Below are 20,039 nucleotides of genomic sequence, written 5' to 3'. Positions count from 1 at the left end.
TTATAATTCAGACAGTATGAGAATATGTAACCTTTTCTAAGGGATGATTATGGTTAGCTTTTTTGCTGTTTATTTTTGTGTGCATTTTAAATAGATTCCTTATGGAGCAATAACATAAACATCTCATACATGTGAATAATCATGAGTTTCGGGAATCGAGAGCTGAATTTAAGTTACTTTCTGCTTGTGAGGATAGTTTCTACAACATACTAGTAATTTAAATGAATCAACTGCTACAGTAAACTGAGCAAAAGAGCTTCAGGTATGATGGCATGCTTAGAAGTAAGGATTCTGTTCTAGCTTCAAGGTACCTCTAATGAGTGGAAATTAATCTTGAGGGAACTAGTTAAGCTGATCCCCTCCTGTTCTTCTCCATCCTCTTGATGGTTTTATCTTTTTCCCAGAATGAAGGAATGCTTCTCTGAGATTATCATTTGCAGACAACTTCAGGACTTTCACAGTCTCTTATGATGAGATAATAACACAACTAATATCACCAAAGATAGCACCACAGCCTTGCCATGCTCTAGCACTCTCTGACTTGCATCTCTGATTTCCCACACCCCTCTGCAACCAGTACACTTCTTCCAGAAAATGTTTTTCCCTGAGGGACTTTTGAACATCACTGTGCTAGAAAACCCTGATGTCAGAGATGGATTCTCTTCTCTTAAAATTCATTAGCTGAAGCTGTGAATAGCCAAAATCATTAGGTGTATCTGTTGCAGCTTCAGAGAGTCCCCGGAAGTCTTTCAATGTCATTGTAAAGGAGAAAACCTGCACTCTGGGGTTGTATTTCTTAAGAATTCTTCTATTTAAGACCATAGTCCTTCAGCCCACTGTATTTGCTTTTAGTGTAATTAGTCACTTTTCAATAACCTGTTCCCAGAACAAAAGTCTGATACCCTCTCTTGTTCCAAAGATGACTTGCTTATATCTATAGTATTGCTGTAAACAGTGAGGAATGCAGCAGATGCAGCCTCTTGCTGCTTAGTCTGTACTGGTTATTTTTCACCCAATATCCAGGGTTGCCAAGAGAAATACAACAGGCAGTGAAATATCTGTCTTTTACGAGACTAAAAGTATCCTGGCCCTAAAACTGGAGATACCTTTTATGCATCCAAGGGGTCAAAATCTACACTTCATTCTTTGGTGGTCACATCAGCCGTCTCTAAATGAAAAATTCTTTAGGCTATACTCATTGGCTTTCCTTGTCAACAATTTACATTAGCCTGTTGCTCTTTGGAAGCTATTTTCCTTTCTCCCCCTATCCTTGACCCTAGATCTTAGGTGCTACACAGATAATGACATCCAGTTTTGGTCTTCACTGTCTTTTACCAACCCACTCCTCTTGTGCCCTATAATAGACTGCTTTCAGCCTTGGGGCCATGGAATCAACGCCTGTGTCTCGAAGAGGAGGGGTTTTGCAAGCTGCTGATTTAGTGCCCCTGTTTGATGCAAGAGCAGAATGTTGTTCTTTAAAAGCTCGGGAGCTGTACAGCTCCTCCTTTCTACACCAAACTCAATGTCAGTCATGGAAGGTACCTCAGGATTGAGCTGGGGCCAATGTTTGTACCTGAATTCAGTATAATGCAAAAGATCTGTCTGCTTCCAGACTTTCTCAAGGTATGCGTGAATGATCCTTTTCTTTTACAAAAGGGCATGAAGCTCTCTCTCCAAACGTGGAGAGGCCAAGTTGTTTCTCCAGTTTCGGGAAGCAATAAATCTCTAGGAGTTGTGTGCCTAGGATCTGAGTATCTATTTACTGTCTAGCTGACAAAGATGGTAAATGCTCTAGTGAGCACTTGAATCAGTTCAAACAAACAGGTAATGAATTCGAAATTTAGGATGATTTCTTGTGACTGAGTGCAAGACAAGCTTGTTCTCTCTACACCACAGGAAAATGAGTTGCAGTTTTCTATTTCAGTATATTGACTGTTTCAAACATGTTTCTGATTCTCTAGCTGGTCAGTTTGAATTTCACCTTCCCCTGCTATCCTACTCATTCTGGCACTGTGGAGAAGGCTACAACAGAACACACTAAAAAAAAAAGCTGAATTGCCCTAGCTTAACCAAGAACTTTGGTTTCAGGCCTTCCTTCTAAGGGAGTAGCCTTCTCAGTCTCTTGTCACTAAATGTAGACACCCTGTTGAGGCTTTTGATTGTGACTCCTTCAGTTTGGATACTGAGTCTGCATTTTGCACCATGTTCTTGAATAAGTTTAAAGAAAATTTGCTTGGTTTTCACCAGCAATAAACATCCATGTGAACAGGAAGAAAGCATCCCAAGAGTTACATATATGCAGCTAAACAGATTCATTGCAAATTGTGTCTGAGAGATCTTTAATCCCAGAAGGAGCCCTTCATATATGTTGCTAGAGCATGTACTGTATCTCAGGAATGCAGAATTCTGCATCCTTGGCAGGCAGTCAACCAAATGAAAGATGCTGAATATAAATTATTTTGCTGTGATTTCAATTTGGCCGCTTTGTTGAGCACCTGCCTGTTCCTGCGTCATTCCTCCCCCATGTTTTCTTGGTCTCCTTAATGGTTTTCTGCTGGTTAATGACCATATCCTTCTGTGAGAGCTTAATCTGCGTATAGATATTCTGTAAGATATGTTACTCATAAACAGCTTTCCTTTCCAGAATGAAAACTGCAGCTCTTTACTGAACTGTTAGATTGTTGTGAACACTAATACTCTGATTGCCCTGGTTCCTTAAATGCTTCCTTCCCCCCCAACCCCTTTCTTCAGTCTCATTATGACAGAGAACATTTGTATCACTGTCATTAATCTTCAAACAGACCTTTAGTAATTGTTCCAAATACAGATGCTTAGTGAAGAAATTAATCAGGTATCACAAATGGCTTTGTTAGGTAGAGTTAACTACAAGTTCGGGGTTGGAAGAAATTATAAACCTCAATATAGTCATCTTCTGTTTTATGGGGTTCTTTATTGCCTTTCTTTAGAACAAGGACAGGTTGATCCTCAGCAATCCATAACATGTTTTGTTCTAAGAGGTTTTACAGTAGCCAGTCTATTCTGAGAAATAACTTTGCTATTTTAGAGGCACAGGTTGAAGAAAGATGGATGTAGTCTCCTTATACAACAAGTCAGTGGGAAACTGTGATTTGTGTTGGGGAGGGTACAAAAGAAGAGGCTACTAGTTACAAAATAAAATTCCTATTTTTTTAAAAACATGTGAACTGATGACTTACTACCAAAGCAGAATTTAAAATCGGACTTCTGTCTTTTCTACTTCAGCCCTTATGCTCTTCAGATGTATGGCTTGACTTTGATTTGATTTAGATGCACACAAATAGTCTGAGAATTTCAGATGCAGCAACATGGTTTGGATATCACCAAACACTTTGGGATTTGAGTGTCTTCACCCTGTAGGGTCCATTTAAGGCTGAGATTTTTCAGTGATATATAAATGTGTTCAGTCTCTTTATTGTTCCTCCTTTTCCTTGTAATAAAAATTCAAAACTAACTTGCCCAGTTTTGTATTGCTAATTACACTCTTCTGAGAAAACTGCCACGGCCTATTAAATACTTACCTCGAAGTGTACTCCAGTTTTCTAATTTACCTTTCTTCCTTCATCCCCCACAAAAGGAATTGACCCAGTCAAGCTGGAGAGAATTCAACTTCCAGCTCAACATGCTGAAGAGAGAAATTCATATAATCATGTACTTGCAGAAAGGCTTATCAGGATAATGAATTATGCTGCACAACCAGGTATCACTTTTCCAGTATTTGTTTTCTTGCTGAGCTGAAATTTTTGAAGATAAAAAAAAAATGCTACCTAGCCTCTTGTCTTTGAGGGGAAAGCATCTGATTAGCATGCTCATCGATGAGCAATAAGTAGATATGATCTGTGAAAGACAACTATCAGGTTTTCCTTGGTTGAGGAACCAGAAACTCTGGATTTCTGCTGAACAGTTGTTTTTATACTCAGAACTATAGAGGGATCCATTGTCTTAATTACTACTCTCTGTGGTTTTGAAAAAACAAAAATGATGAGATGTATAGTGATTTTAGCTTAATGTAGGATTTCATTCTGAAAATATGATCTGTGGCACCTTTGCTTGTTAAAGTAATTGCGGTGGAGAAGTAGTCTTGAAAACTGTATGGTACCCTTTGCTTATAGCAGTCCTTTGTCTCTAGATGTGATAGCAAATTTTCCCATGATTTTTTTTTAATCACGGATTGTATTTTCAGTTCTGAACCGTTTTGCAGAAAATGTGGGTTTTTTTCTGATCTCAACTGTTTTGTGAAATGAGGGATACAAGGGTCAGTGACCTGTTCCACGGAAACATGACTTTTTTGTTCAAGCCACAGCTCTTCTCCCTGCACTTCCCCTCTTAAAACTTCAAATGCATAGAACTGGTTTTCCCCTGATTTTCTGCAGAATAAAATCTAACGCTTGTTTGACTTGCAAGACTGAGCTACAGAGTATTAACTTGTTATGCTGATATGCCAGTCACAGATTATAAGCACGTTTGTATATAAAGAGTTTGTACATACTGCAGAAGGAAAGAGTGCAAGATGAGGAAATGCTTTTATTTAAACAAAAGCACTTCTGGGGAAGGGTGGAAATAGTGGGTTTTTATTAAGCTTGCTAAATGCTGTGTAGAACATCTCCTTTTCTCCTCTTCTTGGGGGTACTGACCTTTGTCTGTATCTTTCGTTTCTGGCAGCAAGTGCTGACTTGTAAAATAGTAGATGGGAGTTGGGGTCAAATGCTAAGATGTCTATCTGTCTTTTGCATATATTGTCTTAGTATTGATCACTGAGCTCAGACTGTATATTGCTAATATCTTTGGGTTTTTTAAATCCTTCTGAAACTATAAACTTAAAATCTCAATGCATTCTTTCACTCTGACTTCTGTAGATTCTCACATCCAGGCTGTATCTGAATCCTGTGGACTTTTTTTTAAGGAAAATCTATACCTTATTAATATGTTATATACAAAACTTCCTTTCATCTTGTAACTTTATCCATGCCAAATGTCTGAATCTTTTGTAATTTTAGTGTAATTCAACCTGTGCTTCAGATTAATAAAGGCATTGTTTTCGGCTTCTTTTCCAATAGTATTAATTTTTATTGCCTTCTTACTGCATGGTTCTGTTTTACATTTTCTTCTGCTTTAAATTACTCTTCCAGTTCGTTCTTTTTTTATTAGTCATCAGCATTGTAAGCCAGCGTCAGCACTAATCCTTTTCAGATAGGGTGTGTATGACAGAGGAGCAAAGTTTATGACAATTGCAGAGAAGAGTAGAAACATTTGAGAACATGGGGTAATGAGAAGAGCAATACTTAAACTGCTACTGTTTTGTATATTGAAATTTGCTTTTCATAGATGGAAAAATCCGTTTGGCAACTTTAGAACTTGGCTGCCTGTTGCTGAAGCAGCTTGTGTTTTCTAAAAATGGCAGCATCATAAAAGATGTTCACCTTGCTTGCCTTGAGGTAAGTATTTTCTTTCAAATTACCAGTCACAGCATTACTTGTCTTTGAGTCTTGTAGTATAGTTGAAACAATTTGTTTCATTTCTGATTGCAATAAACATAAATGTGAAATTTGAGCTTCTAGAACATATTTCCATTGGTGGCTCTGTGCAGTGAACATAAAGAATCAATACCCCATGTTGTGTTCTCAGCTTTGCTGTTACCTTGCTGTTTAAACTCTTACTTCTCAAGCAGGGTTATGTTTAATTTTCTGTCTGAAATTTTTATGTTATTCATCTCAACAATGTAAACAAGAGTGCTTTTGAAACTAACAAGCTTGCATAAGTGTATTTTCGTAAATGCAAGAACTGTGTTCTATCAAATTCTGGGCTGAAGGCTATGAATATGGGGATATTAATAGACAGTCTTGTCTGTATGAGTTTTTGGGTGTTTTTTTAAATGTGACTTTTGAGTAAATGGTGTATTTACTCCCTGAAACACAGTTATTTTATCTTTTCTAGGGTGCGAGGGAAGAAAGTGTTCATCTCCTTCGTCGTTTCTATAAGGTATATATGCAAAATGCTGTAAGAAAAAAACCTTTACATAATGTGGAATTAGAAGCAAGTCTGCAGCCCAGTCTCTACATAGTACCCAAGGCAGCACTTTTTTTAAGATGGAAACTCCGTATTTGTGATAGAGAAGGAAGTGTTTTGTTGGAGGATTCCTCTCCTTTCCTGCCCTTCCCATACCACACTGACATATGTCACAAAAAGGCTGTTAGAAGTCTCACAGGGTTTGTACTGGAGGTCAAGTTAGCAGTCATGTGCTTTTGTTGCAGCTGCTATGTATTTAATGGAAGAGAGCCATGCTATTAGAACATTCCTGGGATTTTATCATTGACAGTAATAGGGAATGTGTTTGGTTTTGGCATTACTTTTTGTTTGTGTCTTATCTGAAATGATGATCTAAAATTTTAATTCATCTTTTTTTCTTATTGGAGACCTCTGCAGCTTTTTGCCGCCTTTTTTTTTGTATTGTAAACTATGAGAAAAAAATAATTTTAGCCCTAGGTGTTAACTTCTATGTAAAGAGCAGTAAATCCATGACAGATTTTGAGTGTCTAAAATATCTTCCTAGTTTTGTTAGAATTCTTTTGAAGAATTTTTTCTCAATGTGACTTACAAAAAATAAGTAACTTGTGGTGGGTTAACCAACAGGACGGAGGGAGAATAGAACATGAAAAAATCTTGTGGTTGAGATAAAGCCAGGGAGATCTCTTACCAATTACTGTCATGGGCAAACCAGACCAAACTTGGCAAAAATTAATCTGTTGCCAATTAAAATAATTTTAGGTAGTCAGAAACAAAGACAAATGAAACAACACCTTCCCCCACCCCTCCCTTTTCCCAGGCTCAACTTTGCTCCTTCATTCCTGACCCTTCTACCTTCTCCCCCTGCTGAGTGGTACGGGGGGGACGGGAAATGGGGTTTGGGGTCAGTCCGTAACAGTTCATCTCTGCTGCTGCTTCTTCCTCACACTTTTCCCCTGCCCCAGTGTGGGTCCTCTCCTCCATGGGCTGCAGTCCTTCCGGAAAAAAATCCACTTCATTGTGGGTCCTCCACAGACTGCAGTTCCTTCAGGGCATATCCACCTGCTCCAATGCTGCACTGTGGATATCTGGTCCACCACGGTCCTCTCCGTGGGCTGCAGAGGAATCTCTCTCCCTTTCTTAAACGTGTTTTCCCAGAGGTGCCATCGGTGTTGCTGAAGGGCTCAGCCGTGTCCTGCAGTGGGGCTGTTGGAGGTGGCTGGAACCGGCCGTGTTGGCCACGGGGCAGCCCTGGCCTCTCCGCACACGGGCCCCTGCAGCCCTGCTGCCAGCACCTGGACACAGACACCCAGTACGTAATTAAACAAACAAACACGGCTTCGTAGCCATAAGGATTCATGATATGTCTGTATCCCTGTTTTTTGAAAGGGAGAAGAAATTTTTCTGGATATGTTTGAAGATGAATACCGGAGTATGACAGTAAGTGACACCCCTTCTGCCCTGCCAAATCCTCAAACCTAGGTACAGCACAGGAGCAAGAACAAGTACTTACTAATAACTACTGAGTATGCTGGTATCTTTATTTCTGGCAGTAGAATAACAAAATGTGGATGGGTTGTTTTGGTCTCTGAGGAGTTGTGTCTACACTAACATAAATGGTTTATGTGAAATTTCACAGCTCTCTATTAAATAAAAGCCCATTACTTTCTGAAAGTGAGTATACAAAAATTACTTTATTCTGAGAAATGAGACATTGGACTAATTTTTTTTCCTGGTTATTAAACAATGTGAAAATCTTCCTATATCTCTCTGAATCCCAGCAAGGTTTCAGTTTTGAGTGGTGCCACTTTACTTGCCACAAGAGAACAGGGTTCTGGCGAGCAAATATTGGGGCCCTTGTCTCATCTAGGAGATGTACTGCCTGTGCCACAGTACTGGCTGTGAAAGTTTTAACAGATTACTAAACTTCATCTCAAACAGTTCATATTTAACCTGTAAACATGTTTTGAAACTAATTATCTGTTTCAATTCTTAGGTTAGAATTTGGATAAAAATACTTTGGGTAGTCAGTTACAGATTTTTTTTTCCACAGTGGTACAGGGATTTAATAAGCAGCCACTAGTGGTCTTTTTGAAGAAAAAAAAACAAAACACAGTCTACAGTTGGTGTGTCGTAATAAGTCTTTTAATATGGGAAGCATCTTGCATATATCTGACCAGTCTAAATAATAGCAGTATTTAGTAAAACATTTAATTTTTTAGTAGTTAAGTATTGCTGTACATTTAGTTTGAGAAGGGATGCTGATACTACCATCATTTTTATGTTGCAAGTTCGGTATACATGTAGGTTTTTCTGTTGTATCTCTATTTCTGAGACTGCATTTTTTTCATTCACCATAAAAGACAGATCTACACCCTGGAACTTGAAGTTTGTTTTCCTTAAAGCATGTTTATTTGCCTAGCTAGCAAATTACTTGCTGGGTGGGCCAATTTAAGTACTAAGTAACACTGTTGTTGTCTTGTCAGATGAGTTGTGTAAATAACATGGTACAGAGCTTCTACCAAGGCAGAAGTATACTTGCTCTGTCCTAATGACAAAGAAAGAAAAAAGTTGTGCCTTTATTAATGGTAGATGAAGGTTTAGAGGAGCAAGTAAATTGAACACCGTAGTCCTTAGTAATTTTGCTTTCAGCAATGAGTTTTCTTTTTTAACATTCTTTACCTTTATGATGTAAAATGCTGTTTAAACCAGTGTACACTCAGGTGAATTGCATCTATAGTAGTTATTTACTTGTTGGAAATTTTAGTTCTGTGTTCTCGTTTGTTCTCACTGTCTATGTAGATTTCTGTATCTTTCTACACATCAATTAAATTTGTTAATCCAGTGTTTCAGACACTGAAGATGAATTGTTCTACGATCAGAAAAATTGCCTAAAGACTGGTTTTGAGTTTGTTTGAGTGCAAGGCAGCAGTTCAAGACTGCACTCTGAAAATTCTTGTTTCAGTCTGTTTCTTTTATGGTATCTGACCATGGCAAAGTGGCCAGGAACGCTTCCAGTTACAGTTGGCTATTTTGGAATGCCCACATGACTGCGTTTTTCTTCTATGCAGAATATCATACAAGCTGTAGGAAGGGCTTTTAATATGTTTTAGCCATTACAGCTAGCTTTCTGACAAAAAGAAGCTCATGTCTCTAGTGCATGTGTAAATAATAGAACTTGGATGAAATTGCCGAAAGGTACAAAAGGATAGATATTTCAGACACCATTTATTCATGAAAATAAGCAACCATGTAGGGAGAGACTCTGTTAGTAGCAAGATTGAAGCAAACTGTCTAGTGTGAAAGTTACTGCATTATTAGAGACTAGAGAGTTCTTTTTGGAGAGAAAAAGATATGGCAAACTTTTTCTTGTGATTGAAGTAATTACAAATTTGAGTCAAAACTTAAAATCAAGCCTGACAGACTTTGGGGTTTAGTACTCATGAAATAGCTTTTCTTCTGTAATCTTTCACAGTTTTTTCCTGTGTTTTTTCAGTATGGAAACTTCAACAGTATGTTAGGGAATAATGAGCAGATAGAAAAGAAAGATTGCATGTAAGGAGCTTAAAATAAGATGGATGGTATTAAAAATTCTTAGAATTCTATAACAATTCCTTCCACTTAAAATATACAACCATGAGTTGTATTTGAAAGTAAAGATGCAAATGCTAATTGTTCTCTATAGTAATCAGTGTTAAAATATTTTTATAGATTAAACCCATGAATGTAGAGTACTTGATGATGGATGCCTCAATCTTGTTGCCTCCAACGGGGACACCACTGACTGGTATTGATTTTGTGAAAAGATTGCCTTGTGGAGATGTGGAAAGAACACGAAGAGTGAGTAAGACTTTCTTACGTTCGTTCATGACAGAATGATGCCAAAGGCTTTGAACAATTCTAGAAATACAAACATTTTTCCTTGAAAGCTGCTTGATTGGAAGCTTCATCCATAAAATCATAAAGACTTGATGAAGACAGACCTGTGTGTAGAGTATATAATATTTATCTGTTCTGGAGGAGAAACTTTTTTTTTTCTCTCTACAATTTTTGTGTCTAGTCAATTCAATATGTTCTTGCACTGGGTTTTTAATTTTTTAGACAGTGGAGACATCTACATAAAAAGGCATTTTGATGACACTCATTAATATATTGTCAGTTTCCTTTTGTGATCTGGTATGCCAGTCTATCTTTCATTATATTCCTATAGTAAGAATCTCCACTGGAAGGCTGGCTGGCTTCATATTGCTTGTGTTTCTAGACATGGCAAAAGTACAATTTTACTTGGCAGTATTCATCTTGCCAAAGTAATTCATGATAGAGAACTTGAGAGTGAGGAGAAAAACAGCAAAGTATCTATTTTTATGACTGACACAATCTGTAGAGGTGATACTGACCTGAATAACAACATCATTATCAGCATTCTTGGGTAATCAGTTCTTGGCCCTTATCTGGCGGTGTCCTATAAGCCTTGCAGTGCCAGTAAGTCTTAAAGATACATTACTGCATGATGTTATTATTTGAAAAGTGCTGTTCTTCGGGTAGCTTTGCATTTATGTAAATGTATACGTAAGTATATTCAAGTACTCTTGAAGAAAAAACATATTCCAGGAATCTTCTGAAAACTTTTGTTTTCATTATGTACAATAAGCCACATAACTTGCTGTGATAATAAAAGTTAAGTTTGATAAAGTACAGTGTATTATCTTGAAAAGTATTGTTCTTAGAAAGCAAAAATGCTTCCTAGAATTCTGAGGCATTTAACAGAATGATACTTAGAAATGCATCTTAATGGAAACTGACAGCTCCATGGTTTTTCTTCTGCTAAATAAGGAATAGTTTAACTTCTGTTGGTAGAAATTCAAAAATCAATACAAATATTCCTGTAAATTCTTTGGGATGGAAGGGTCTTTCTCATCAGCAAGAATTCCCAGAACGCTTCCTTGTTGGTCCTCCTTCCCCTGATTGCATTGCTCTAGAAGTTTTAGAATTTCTTTGAATTCGTGTATTACTTTCTTCCAGCTAGGCTGTCTCTCTTAGGCTGAATTGCCATAACAATATGCTGAACTTCAGGTGTATCTTGAGACATTGCTGCTGCCGCCTAACCCAGTGGACGTCCTTTTTGCTGATAGTTTCAAATGGATAGTGATTCAATTCTGAGCATCCCATGGCATGATTCTGCAAAAGTTCTCAAGTTTCATTTTGCTAGCGAGTGAAGGAGTCCTGTACTTTGATTGTATCATGAGTTCTTAGCTGTTAGAGATCAGATCTTTTCAGGCTCTCACTTCTTTTGCTGTAAAAGTCCCTCTAAGTGGCAATTCTTTTCCTTTTAACAACTTTAGGAGAAACTCTCAGAAATCAGATATCTCTCAAGTTATCAAAAGGCACATGTCCAAAATCCAGACAGCCAACCCCTCTGACTTAAAACATTAAAATGACAAGAAGTTGTTAGGCTGCTTTCTGAAATCAGCTACTACTGCTTGATCAAGCCTTCTCCCCAGAATCAGATGCTCTTTTGAATTGTTGATAGTCCAGTTACCGCTTGTTGGTTCCATGTTTTCCTTCTGATTTCTATAGTCGTAAAGATGGTACTGCTTACCAGTCACCTAGAATAATGCAAACTCATTTACATGCTTATTTGGGAAGTAATGAACAGTATGGGTCTCAAACTCTGCACCTCGGAGTACATAGCAAGCTAAGATTCTGAGATAAGATTCTGAGCTAACTGTGAGAACGCTATTTCATGGGAATGTAATAAGATATGGTTGGTTTCCCTGCAAATTACTATTTCATTGCACATGGTATGTGTATACAGATGGAGGAATCAGCGCAAAGTATACCTCATCATAATGTGTAGTTCTTTAATGCAGATAGCAGTTCATATTTGTTCCTACCTAACCAAGAAAACAAAGTCAGCTGAAAAAAATTTCTTGGCTGCTGAACTGCTCTGCTGTTTTGAGATCTAATAAAATCTTTAATTATAAAGATTATAAATTATATAGTTACAAAATAATTATAGGAAGCCACAAATCACATGCTTTTGGGTTTATATTGATATTGCTAGCAAACTGAGGGCTATTGTAGGAAGCAGAGTGTAGTTCCTTTTTCACCTGATGTTCTTGTTTGTTATTTTTTTCTTGCAAAGGCTAAAGTTCTGATTTTCTTCCCTACTCCTGTAGATTATTCTGCAGTAAAAGTGATTACATGTTTGGAGATGAGTGACATTAGTTTTATAGGGAATGTATGTGAGGGAAATTAATGCTGTGTCTAGGAGGGAAAGACAATTGGGGGGAAAATAAGTGAAAGCAGGCTGAGTGATGCCTGCCCTCTGAATTAAAAAAAAAAACAAACACAAACAAACAAAAAAAACCCAAACATTTTTGGGTTTGACTTTTGGATTACCAAAAATGCAAGGATGTTGCTGTTCTTGATTGAATTTGGAAAATTTTAAACCTAATACCATGAATTCTTCTTGAAGCATCCGGCAGTGAAATTGCTTTATAGTAAACCTATTTAATTTCAGTAAAATCCACAATGCATTAGAATGCAATCTGTCTATATGGGAGAGATCATCTCCCATGATAAAATGACTCTGCTGTTATTCACAAGGTAGTGTTAGTACTGTGTTTTTGTTAGATATCCTTGACATTCTTTGCTCCAAATAATCATATTGCCCTGGTGTCAGCATACCAAATTCATCTGCCCTCGTGTCAGTTCATGGAAGAGCCAGATACATGACTTCCCTCTCTTCATCCCTGTTCTGCCAAAGGTTTCTGAAAGCACCACCAGTATGATAGCTGGCCAAGCGCTCGCATTTCTGGTTCACAGGAGCCACAGTTCAGTTGATTTTAAAAAGAGAGGGGTGAAGGGGTTTGCTTTAAAGCAGTTTAGATTTGTTTTTTCCTAATACTTCCTGCAATCTGGCAGTTCCTGGGCACTGCAGCTGTTCCATGAACTCAATGCTTTTACTGTAAGGCAGCTGATAATTTACAGTATGCCACAGAATTACTATGTAGGAAACTGTTTTAAAAAACAAAACATCGGAAGTAATAAAAAATTATTTTTTCATTTGCTATACTGAAAATACAGTTCTTGTAGTGGAAGAGGATTATAAATGATGCCTTTCAAAATGTGACTAATAAAATGATGATTGTTCTTTGGCACTTTATCTAGTCTTTGCACACCATATGTCATTAATTTCTAAATCAAAACAAGAATATTAATTTCACAGAGTAGCTGTTGAAAGTTCCTTGGGACTGGTGGAGCTTTCTTTGCCCTGATGTAGACCTTCTGAGACTATAGATGAATTTGTCAGAGAATGCTATATTGCACATGGTTAGTTTTGATGAACACAGCAAATTTAAAACTCAAAAATCCCCACTGTTTTCTCTTAAACTTGTAGACATGTTAGCTAGACACAGCCAGAAAATTTATTGCTGTTTTAAGTTCAAAATGTGAGAGTCTCTGAAGGTTGGTTGTATAGTTGTCTGGAGCATATAGGTATTGTAAATACAATCAGTCTTAAAATAATGATTTAAAAAAAAAAATAATCCAAGATTGTTGTTTTTACTTAAACAGCTCCTGTAATCATTTGCCTATCAGTCACAATCTATGTAAGTGTGCCAGTGGGATAAAAGCTCTGCTGCTGCTTCTTCATTGAAAATAAATAGCATGTTTCAACTTCTTCCATATCCTTTTTTTAACTTTGAAATTACGGTCTACTTTCTCAATTTAAAAAGCAGATTTACTGCATGACAACAAACTCAGGGGCTGTAAAAGCGAGTATATGTTTGTAAGATTCTGTTAAAACGTGTACTGTTGAATGCAGCTATATTTTAATCTCATTTTTTTTTAATTTCTGAAGGCAATCAGAGTTTTCTTTATGCTCCGTTCACTATCACTGCACTTGCAAGATGAACCAGAAACTCAGTTACCACTCACAAGGGAGGAAGATCTGATAAAGACAGATGATGTTCTTGACTTGAGTAAGTAGTCCCTCAATTTCCCAAATGTCTATGTCTATGACATGGAAAAATTGCTGGCTTTTTTTTGAAGTTAAAACCCCCAAATAGTTATCTTGTATAAGTGACTACCAAGGATGATCGTATTAAGTTTGTCTTCTACTGGATTTAGAACCCTTCTTGTGGTTTGTTGGTTTCTGTGGGTTTTTTTGTTTGGGTTTTTTTGTGTGTGTTTTTGTTTTTGTTGTTGTTTTGTTTTTTTTAAAGAGACTGTTAATAAATATTCCAGAGTTTAAATATTAGCATGTAAAGGTTTCGGAGTCCTTCATCTGGTTCCCTGCTGTGTTAGTTTTCTAAATGAACTGATCCTAGGAGGATTTTCTTCTATTCTGCTTTCACCTATTCAAAATGCGCTTAAACCATTCATGAACTTGAAGAGACTGGAGGTAATTACTTCAACAGCTACACTGTGCTGTTTTACCGATACGGGGCCTTGGTTGTCATCATGTGTCCTCTTGCCCTGGAGTTCTTTTTCTTCACATCTCTTCTGTCATTTTAAAGTTGGTGTGTGGAAGCTTTTACTGCCATAGTTGAACAGGATGCTGAGCTATTCCTGAGGGGAATTGGTTTGTAATGTCCAGAATGACCTTGTGATATAAAGTGGTACTTCTTATGAAGTAAAGGCAAAGTACCTTCTTTCTGCGTTACTATAGAATACTACTGCACTCTTCATACTGAAGAAACAAAGAAGTTGGAAAGAATAGAATCATGAAGTAGGCTATTTGTCTGCAAATTCAATATACTTGTATATTTTGATGGTAAATTAATACATCTCTAGATGACCTTATGTGTTACTAAACAGTACAACATCTTTCCCAGTGCTCTTTTTTAGAAGAGCTCATGGATTTCTAGCTAGTGATTTCTAGCTTGTCTTTTTAATCTGCAGACTATTCTACAGTGAATGTTTTATTGCTATCAAATGTGGAATTCTTAACTACAGTGTTTATCGCCTGATGTGACAGGAAAGCATTCAAGAAGTCTCACAACTGCAGTATAAAAGCAAAAAGACTCAAAAGTGTGGAATAGTGCTTAGAAACCGTCTTGTAGATAAGAATCTGCCAGGCTATACTCACTCTAATTTTTTTGTCATACAGTTTGAATTAAGCATATTGCCATATGCTAGTAGCTCTTTGATTACAAAACCAGGAACTCACTGAGAAGAGCAGTTACAATTTATTACACACTTAAAATTTGGGACAGCAGATCCATCCTTCATTGGAGGAGAAAACCAAGTTCTCATTAGTGTAAACTTCAGCAGCTGGGTTTATTGTTACAAAAGAAACCTCTCTAAACTGCTTCTTCTGGAAGAGGACATGTCACTCAAAACTAGAGGTGTTATGCATCCCTGCTGCTCATAGTGTGTTACTGTTACTGGAATGTTTGAAAAGAGGATATTTTTTCCCAGATAATATATTTTAGAAATTTAGTCATTAACTTGAGCTGATTTTTTTTTTTTTAATTAAATGTTTTAATTAAGAATTAAGATCACTGCTTTTTTTACTAACTAGGTGTTAACTACCAAACCAGCTTTTGGAATGACATAAATCAGAAGGCAGCAGGATTGATATAGGACTTTCAAAATGTCTGAATGCACAAATATACGTGTATGTGTTTATATTCTGTGGACAGATGGGAAGCTGTTACAGATTACATCAGGGTTAAACCCGAATCTTTTGCAGAGATGTTTTGGTAGCTCCAGGTACACTCCTGAGATACTGTTTAGTAAACATCTAGTGCAGATAATAGACTTTATAAACAGTATGAATTGTAGTAAGAAGTGTTACACATTTGGAGAGTATTACAGTTTTATCTATTCTATATATGTGGTGGTGTTACATATTTAAGTTTAAATAGAGTATCCACATAATGGTGGCAGTTCTGTGGCTTAATGTATTCACTGTTTTCTTACCTTTTCACAGAAGGTTTTAGTCTTTATTTTGGGACAATAGGTAATTACAGCCATAGATTTTTCAAAGCATGACTCTTTCCATACACCCCAGCATTTATCAGTAAACAAAAATTTTTCTACAGCTGGCAGAGTTACAGAAGTTCAGTTAAACACATTGCTTACCCTACTATTGGTGAAAACAGCCTGTATCTGAAGGAGTGAGTCAGTCACTCTGGTGTCTCAAAATTTTGAACAGAGTTCTAGCCTATTTCCAAAAACTGAATTAAACTGAAAAAGGCTGTAAAAAGCCCTTCCTGTTGAGTGTTCTCATATTCTGTCTTTGAGTCAGAATCGGTCTTGAACAATCAGTGCCTGATGTGGAGTTTCATATGCTGGCTTCAAAACACTTTTTTTTTCCTGGTTAGCTAGAAAGTCGTAGACTTATTTCATCAAGTCAACAGGTGTTAGACCTGTTCCAAAGAAGTGGCACTGGTATCTCCACAAAATGTTTCAAGTGTTTCCTTGGGAGGAGCATTTCTTGTCAGTAAATTGGTAAAATAATACTGTGTAGCACAGATACAGGTATCTGGATCTGACTCTCACCGCAAATAGATAATATTTGGTTTTATCAAGTCACTTGCTGAGTATCCGTGATTATGGGGTTGGTGTTAGCTGGGGTTTTTTCCCCCTCTTTTGTTCGGAGGGGTTGGGGGGGGGGGTTTAACCTTTTCTTTGGGACGTTTACTTTTTTTCCCCTCTGTCTCTTCTTCCCATCTACAACACAGCCCACTCTTCATTCAAAGTCATCAGAGTTGGTTTGTGATTTTTAATTTTAATATTTTTAAGGCTACTAGCAAATACTATGCATTCATTGGGGCCTTTGAGTGAAGTTCCCCACTTACGTGTGCATCAGTTTATGTAGTTCAGTTGCTAACACTTTGTAAACTGCATATTACTGCTATTGTTACTTAAACTACCTGAACTGACGTAGTCCAGTGGTGAAGTTCTAGTGTGTGTGGTAGCATAAAGACATAGTTTCTAGTTCAAGTCTTTTCATTGCCCAAGAAAAACAGACAAGAATATCAGTATTTCAGCATAAATCAAACAGGATACACACCGTTGCATAGGTGCCGTATCTTGGGAGGAGACTTAGCAGTTGGCAAAACATGATCCGAAAAATTATAATTGTGTGCCTTTCTTTAATTATCACTTTGGAGATATAGATTGAGGAAAATTTGTTAGATCAAAAATATTATTACAATGCTTTTAAAATTTTTCTGAACATTGAGATGCCTCCAGTGGTTATGCTCATTCATATACATATATTGTCAAGAAGGAGTAGAGGTTTAACAAGATCCAGTACTTGTTTCAGCTACTGCTTTGATTTTGAAAAATCTGGCAAAACTCACCTTATCAAAATGGTGCTTTGAATGCAATGCTGGTGTTTTATGGGAGCTTGATAAGAAAGGTTAAAGTTTCTTGTAAAGAAGCATTTTAATTTTTTGATGTGCATATGTTCATTGTAAACCTTTAAGTGTAGCTGCAAGGTTGTCAGCGCTATATATGACTGTATGTTTAGAAATGAGTCAGGTATTTCACAGAAGGTTCATTCCATATTGCTGGGTATGCTGCCACCAGAATGATATATACTGTTACTTTTCAGTATTGTTTTTTACTGTAAATAGTTTTGAAGCACTCGCGTATTATGTAATAACTGCCTGCCTTAGACTGCATGTGAGTTTGTAGGTGTCTCATGTGGGTGGCTTCTTTCATCTTCAGCAGCTCACTGTTCGTGTGAAGTTCACTGGCAGCTCAAATTAACAGCCTCGGTGCTTGGTTTCAGGCTGCTGATTCTGTTAGTGACAACATTTTAAATGCCATGGCCCAGAGGTAAATGTTGATACATTTAAAGCCATTATTGCTGTGCTAAAACTGAAAAAAGGAACATTATAGTTAAGTCTCCTTATTCACTCTGTCTCTACCAAATATGCAGGCTTTACAAGGCCATCATAGTCAACATTTTTTTAATAAGATTTGACGAAAATTTATCATAGAATAATTGAGGTTGGAAGGAACCTTGGGAGATCATCTAGTCTAACCCCCGTGCTCAAAACAGGGTCAGCTAGAGCACGTTGCCCAGGGCTCTTATCAGTCAGATTTTGCATATTGTCAAGGATGGAGATTTTGCAGCATCGCTGGGCAACCCGCTTCAGTGTTTGACCACCTTCACAATAAAAAAGTCTTGTGGGATTTTGGGGTTGTGAAAGGCAGATCCTGCTTGACCAACCTGATCTCCTTCTATGACCAGGTGACCCACCTAGTGGATGGGGGAAAGGCTGTGGATGTTGTCTACCTGGACTTCAGTAAGGCCTTAGACCCTGTCCCTCATGGCATGCTCCTTGAGAAGCTGGTGGCTCATGGCTTAGACAAGTGTAATCTTTGCTGGGTAAAAAACTGGCTGGATGGACGAGCCCAGAGGGTTGTGGTGAATGGAGTTAAATACAGTTGATGGCTGGCCACAAGTGGTGTTCCCCAAGGCTCAGTTTTGGGGCCAGTTCTCTTTAATATCTTTATCAATGATCTGGACGAGGGGATTGAGTGCACCCTCATCAAGTTTGCTGATGACACCAAGTTGGGAGGGAGGGTCGATCTGCTCGAGGGTAGGGAGGCTCTGCAGAGGGATCTGGACAGGCTGGATCGATGGGCTGAGGCCAATTGTATGAGGTTCAACAAGGCCAAGTGCTGGGTCCTGCACTTGGGTCACAACAACCCCACGCAGCACTACAGGCTTGGGGAAGAGTGATGGAAAGCTGCCCGGCAGAGAAAGACCTGGGGGTGATGGCTGACAGATGGCTGAATATAAGGCAGCGGTGTGCCCAGGTGGCCAAGAATGCCAACGGCATCCTGGCCTGTATCAGAAATCGTGTGGCCAGCAGGAACAGGGAGGTGATTGTTCTTCTGTATTCGGCACTAGTGAGGCTGCACCTCAAGTCCTGTGTTCAGTTTTGGGTTCCTCACTGCAGGAAAGACATCGATGTGCTGGAGCGTGTCCAGAGAAGGGCAACTAAGCTGGTGAGGAGCCTGGAGCAAGTCTTATGAGGAGCAGCTGAGGGAACTGGGGCTGCTTAGTCTGGAGAAAAGGAGGCTGAGGGGAGACCTTATCACTCTCCTCAACTACCTGAAAGGAGGGTGTAGTGAGGTGGGTGCTGGTCTCTTCTGTCAGGTGGCTGGAGATAGGACAAGAGGAAATGGCCTCAAGTTGCAGCAGGGGGGGTTTAGATCGAATATTAGGAAAAAATTCTTTACTGAAAGGGTCATCAGACATTGGAACAGGCTGCCCAGGGAAGTGGTTGAGTCACCATCCCTGGGGGTGTTCAAAAAACGCGTAGACAAGGCACTTCAGGACATGGTTTAATGGGCATGGTTGATGGTTGGACTCGATGATCTTAAAGGTCTTTTCCAACCCAAACAATTCTATGATTCTATGAAAGAATTGCATATACACTTATGTTAAAAAGAAAAAATGCAGTTTGAGCAAAAATAGCTAGTCATTCTAGGTTTATGCTTTGCAGAAGAGAATATCATATCTGGTTTTGTCTTCCTGCATCACTGTAGGTACTAGTAAATATTAGTCTTGAGCATTTTCCAGATGGTTATGAAACACTTGAGATGAGTGTGAAGGTTTCATGATATTCTGACAATTAAATTTTTTCACTAGCATACACTAGTAACTTGGTGAGTACTACTAGCACACATGGTACAAGAAAATGGATTATGTTCAGTATGCTTGAAACTTGATAAGCATCTGAGAGGAAATCACATCTTTTATAAGAAATTCTAACAGATACTCCTTTTAAATGCCAACATCCACTTGTTCCTGAATACCATCAGGAGGCAAGATTTTTTCTGGACTTGGTGGCATAACTCATCTGTAGTGTGCATGGTGTTCAAATCTTATATTTATTGGTGGTAATGTGAAGGAGCTTAATTGGACTGTTTTGCTTGTTTGCTGATAGTTAATTATTTAATGTTTTACTTGTGATAGTGGTCTTTTCTCTGTTAGATTTATAAGTACTGGTTGAAATATTTTT

General features: G+C 38.0%; 1 protein-coding gene across 8 annotated transcripts in view; it reads left to right on the top strand.

Moving 5' to 3' along the window:
• The window catches only part of CLEC16A (C-type lectin domain containing 16A), an 87,740-nt gene that overhangs the window by 31,686 nt on the left and 36,015 nt on the right, over positions 1–20,039 (top strand). For all 8 annotated transcript variants that reach the window (XR_012654579.1, XR_012654578.1, XM_075058827.1 and 5 more), the window contains 6 exons: positions 3,614–3,736; positions 5,362–5,471; positions 5,971–6,015; positions 7,429–7,479; positions 9,751–9,879; positions 13,904–14,024. Coding sequence is in view for 6 of the 8 variants with exons in the window: in XM_075058827.1 (XP_074914928.1) it covers positions 3,614–3,736; positions 5,362–5,471; positions 5,971–6,015; positions 7,429–7,479; positions 9,751–9,879; positions 13,904–14,024 (579 nt within the window). In the remaining 2 variants the exon portion in view is untranslated. The remainder of the gene's footprint in view (positions 1–3,613; positions 3,737–5,361; positions 5,472–5,970; positions 6,016–7,428; positions 7,480–9,750; positions 9,880–13,903; positions 14,025–20,039) is intronic.

This window comes from Buteo buteo, chromosome 27 (assembly GCF_964188355.1).
Source record: "Buteo buteo chromosome 27, bButBut1.hap1.1, whole genome shotgun sequence".
NCBI lineage: Eukaryota > Metazoa > Chordata > Aves > Accipitriformes > Accipitridae > Buteo > Buteo buteo.
The sequence above is the reverse complement of the archived record's forward strand: the minus strand, read 5'-3'. Positions and strand labels throughout refer to the sequence as shown.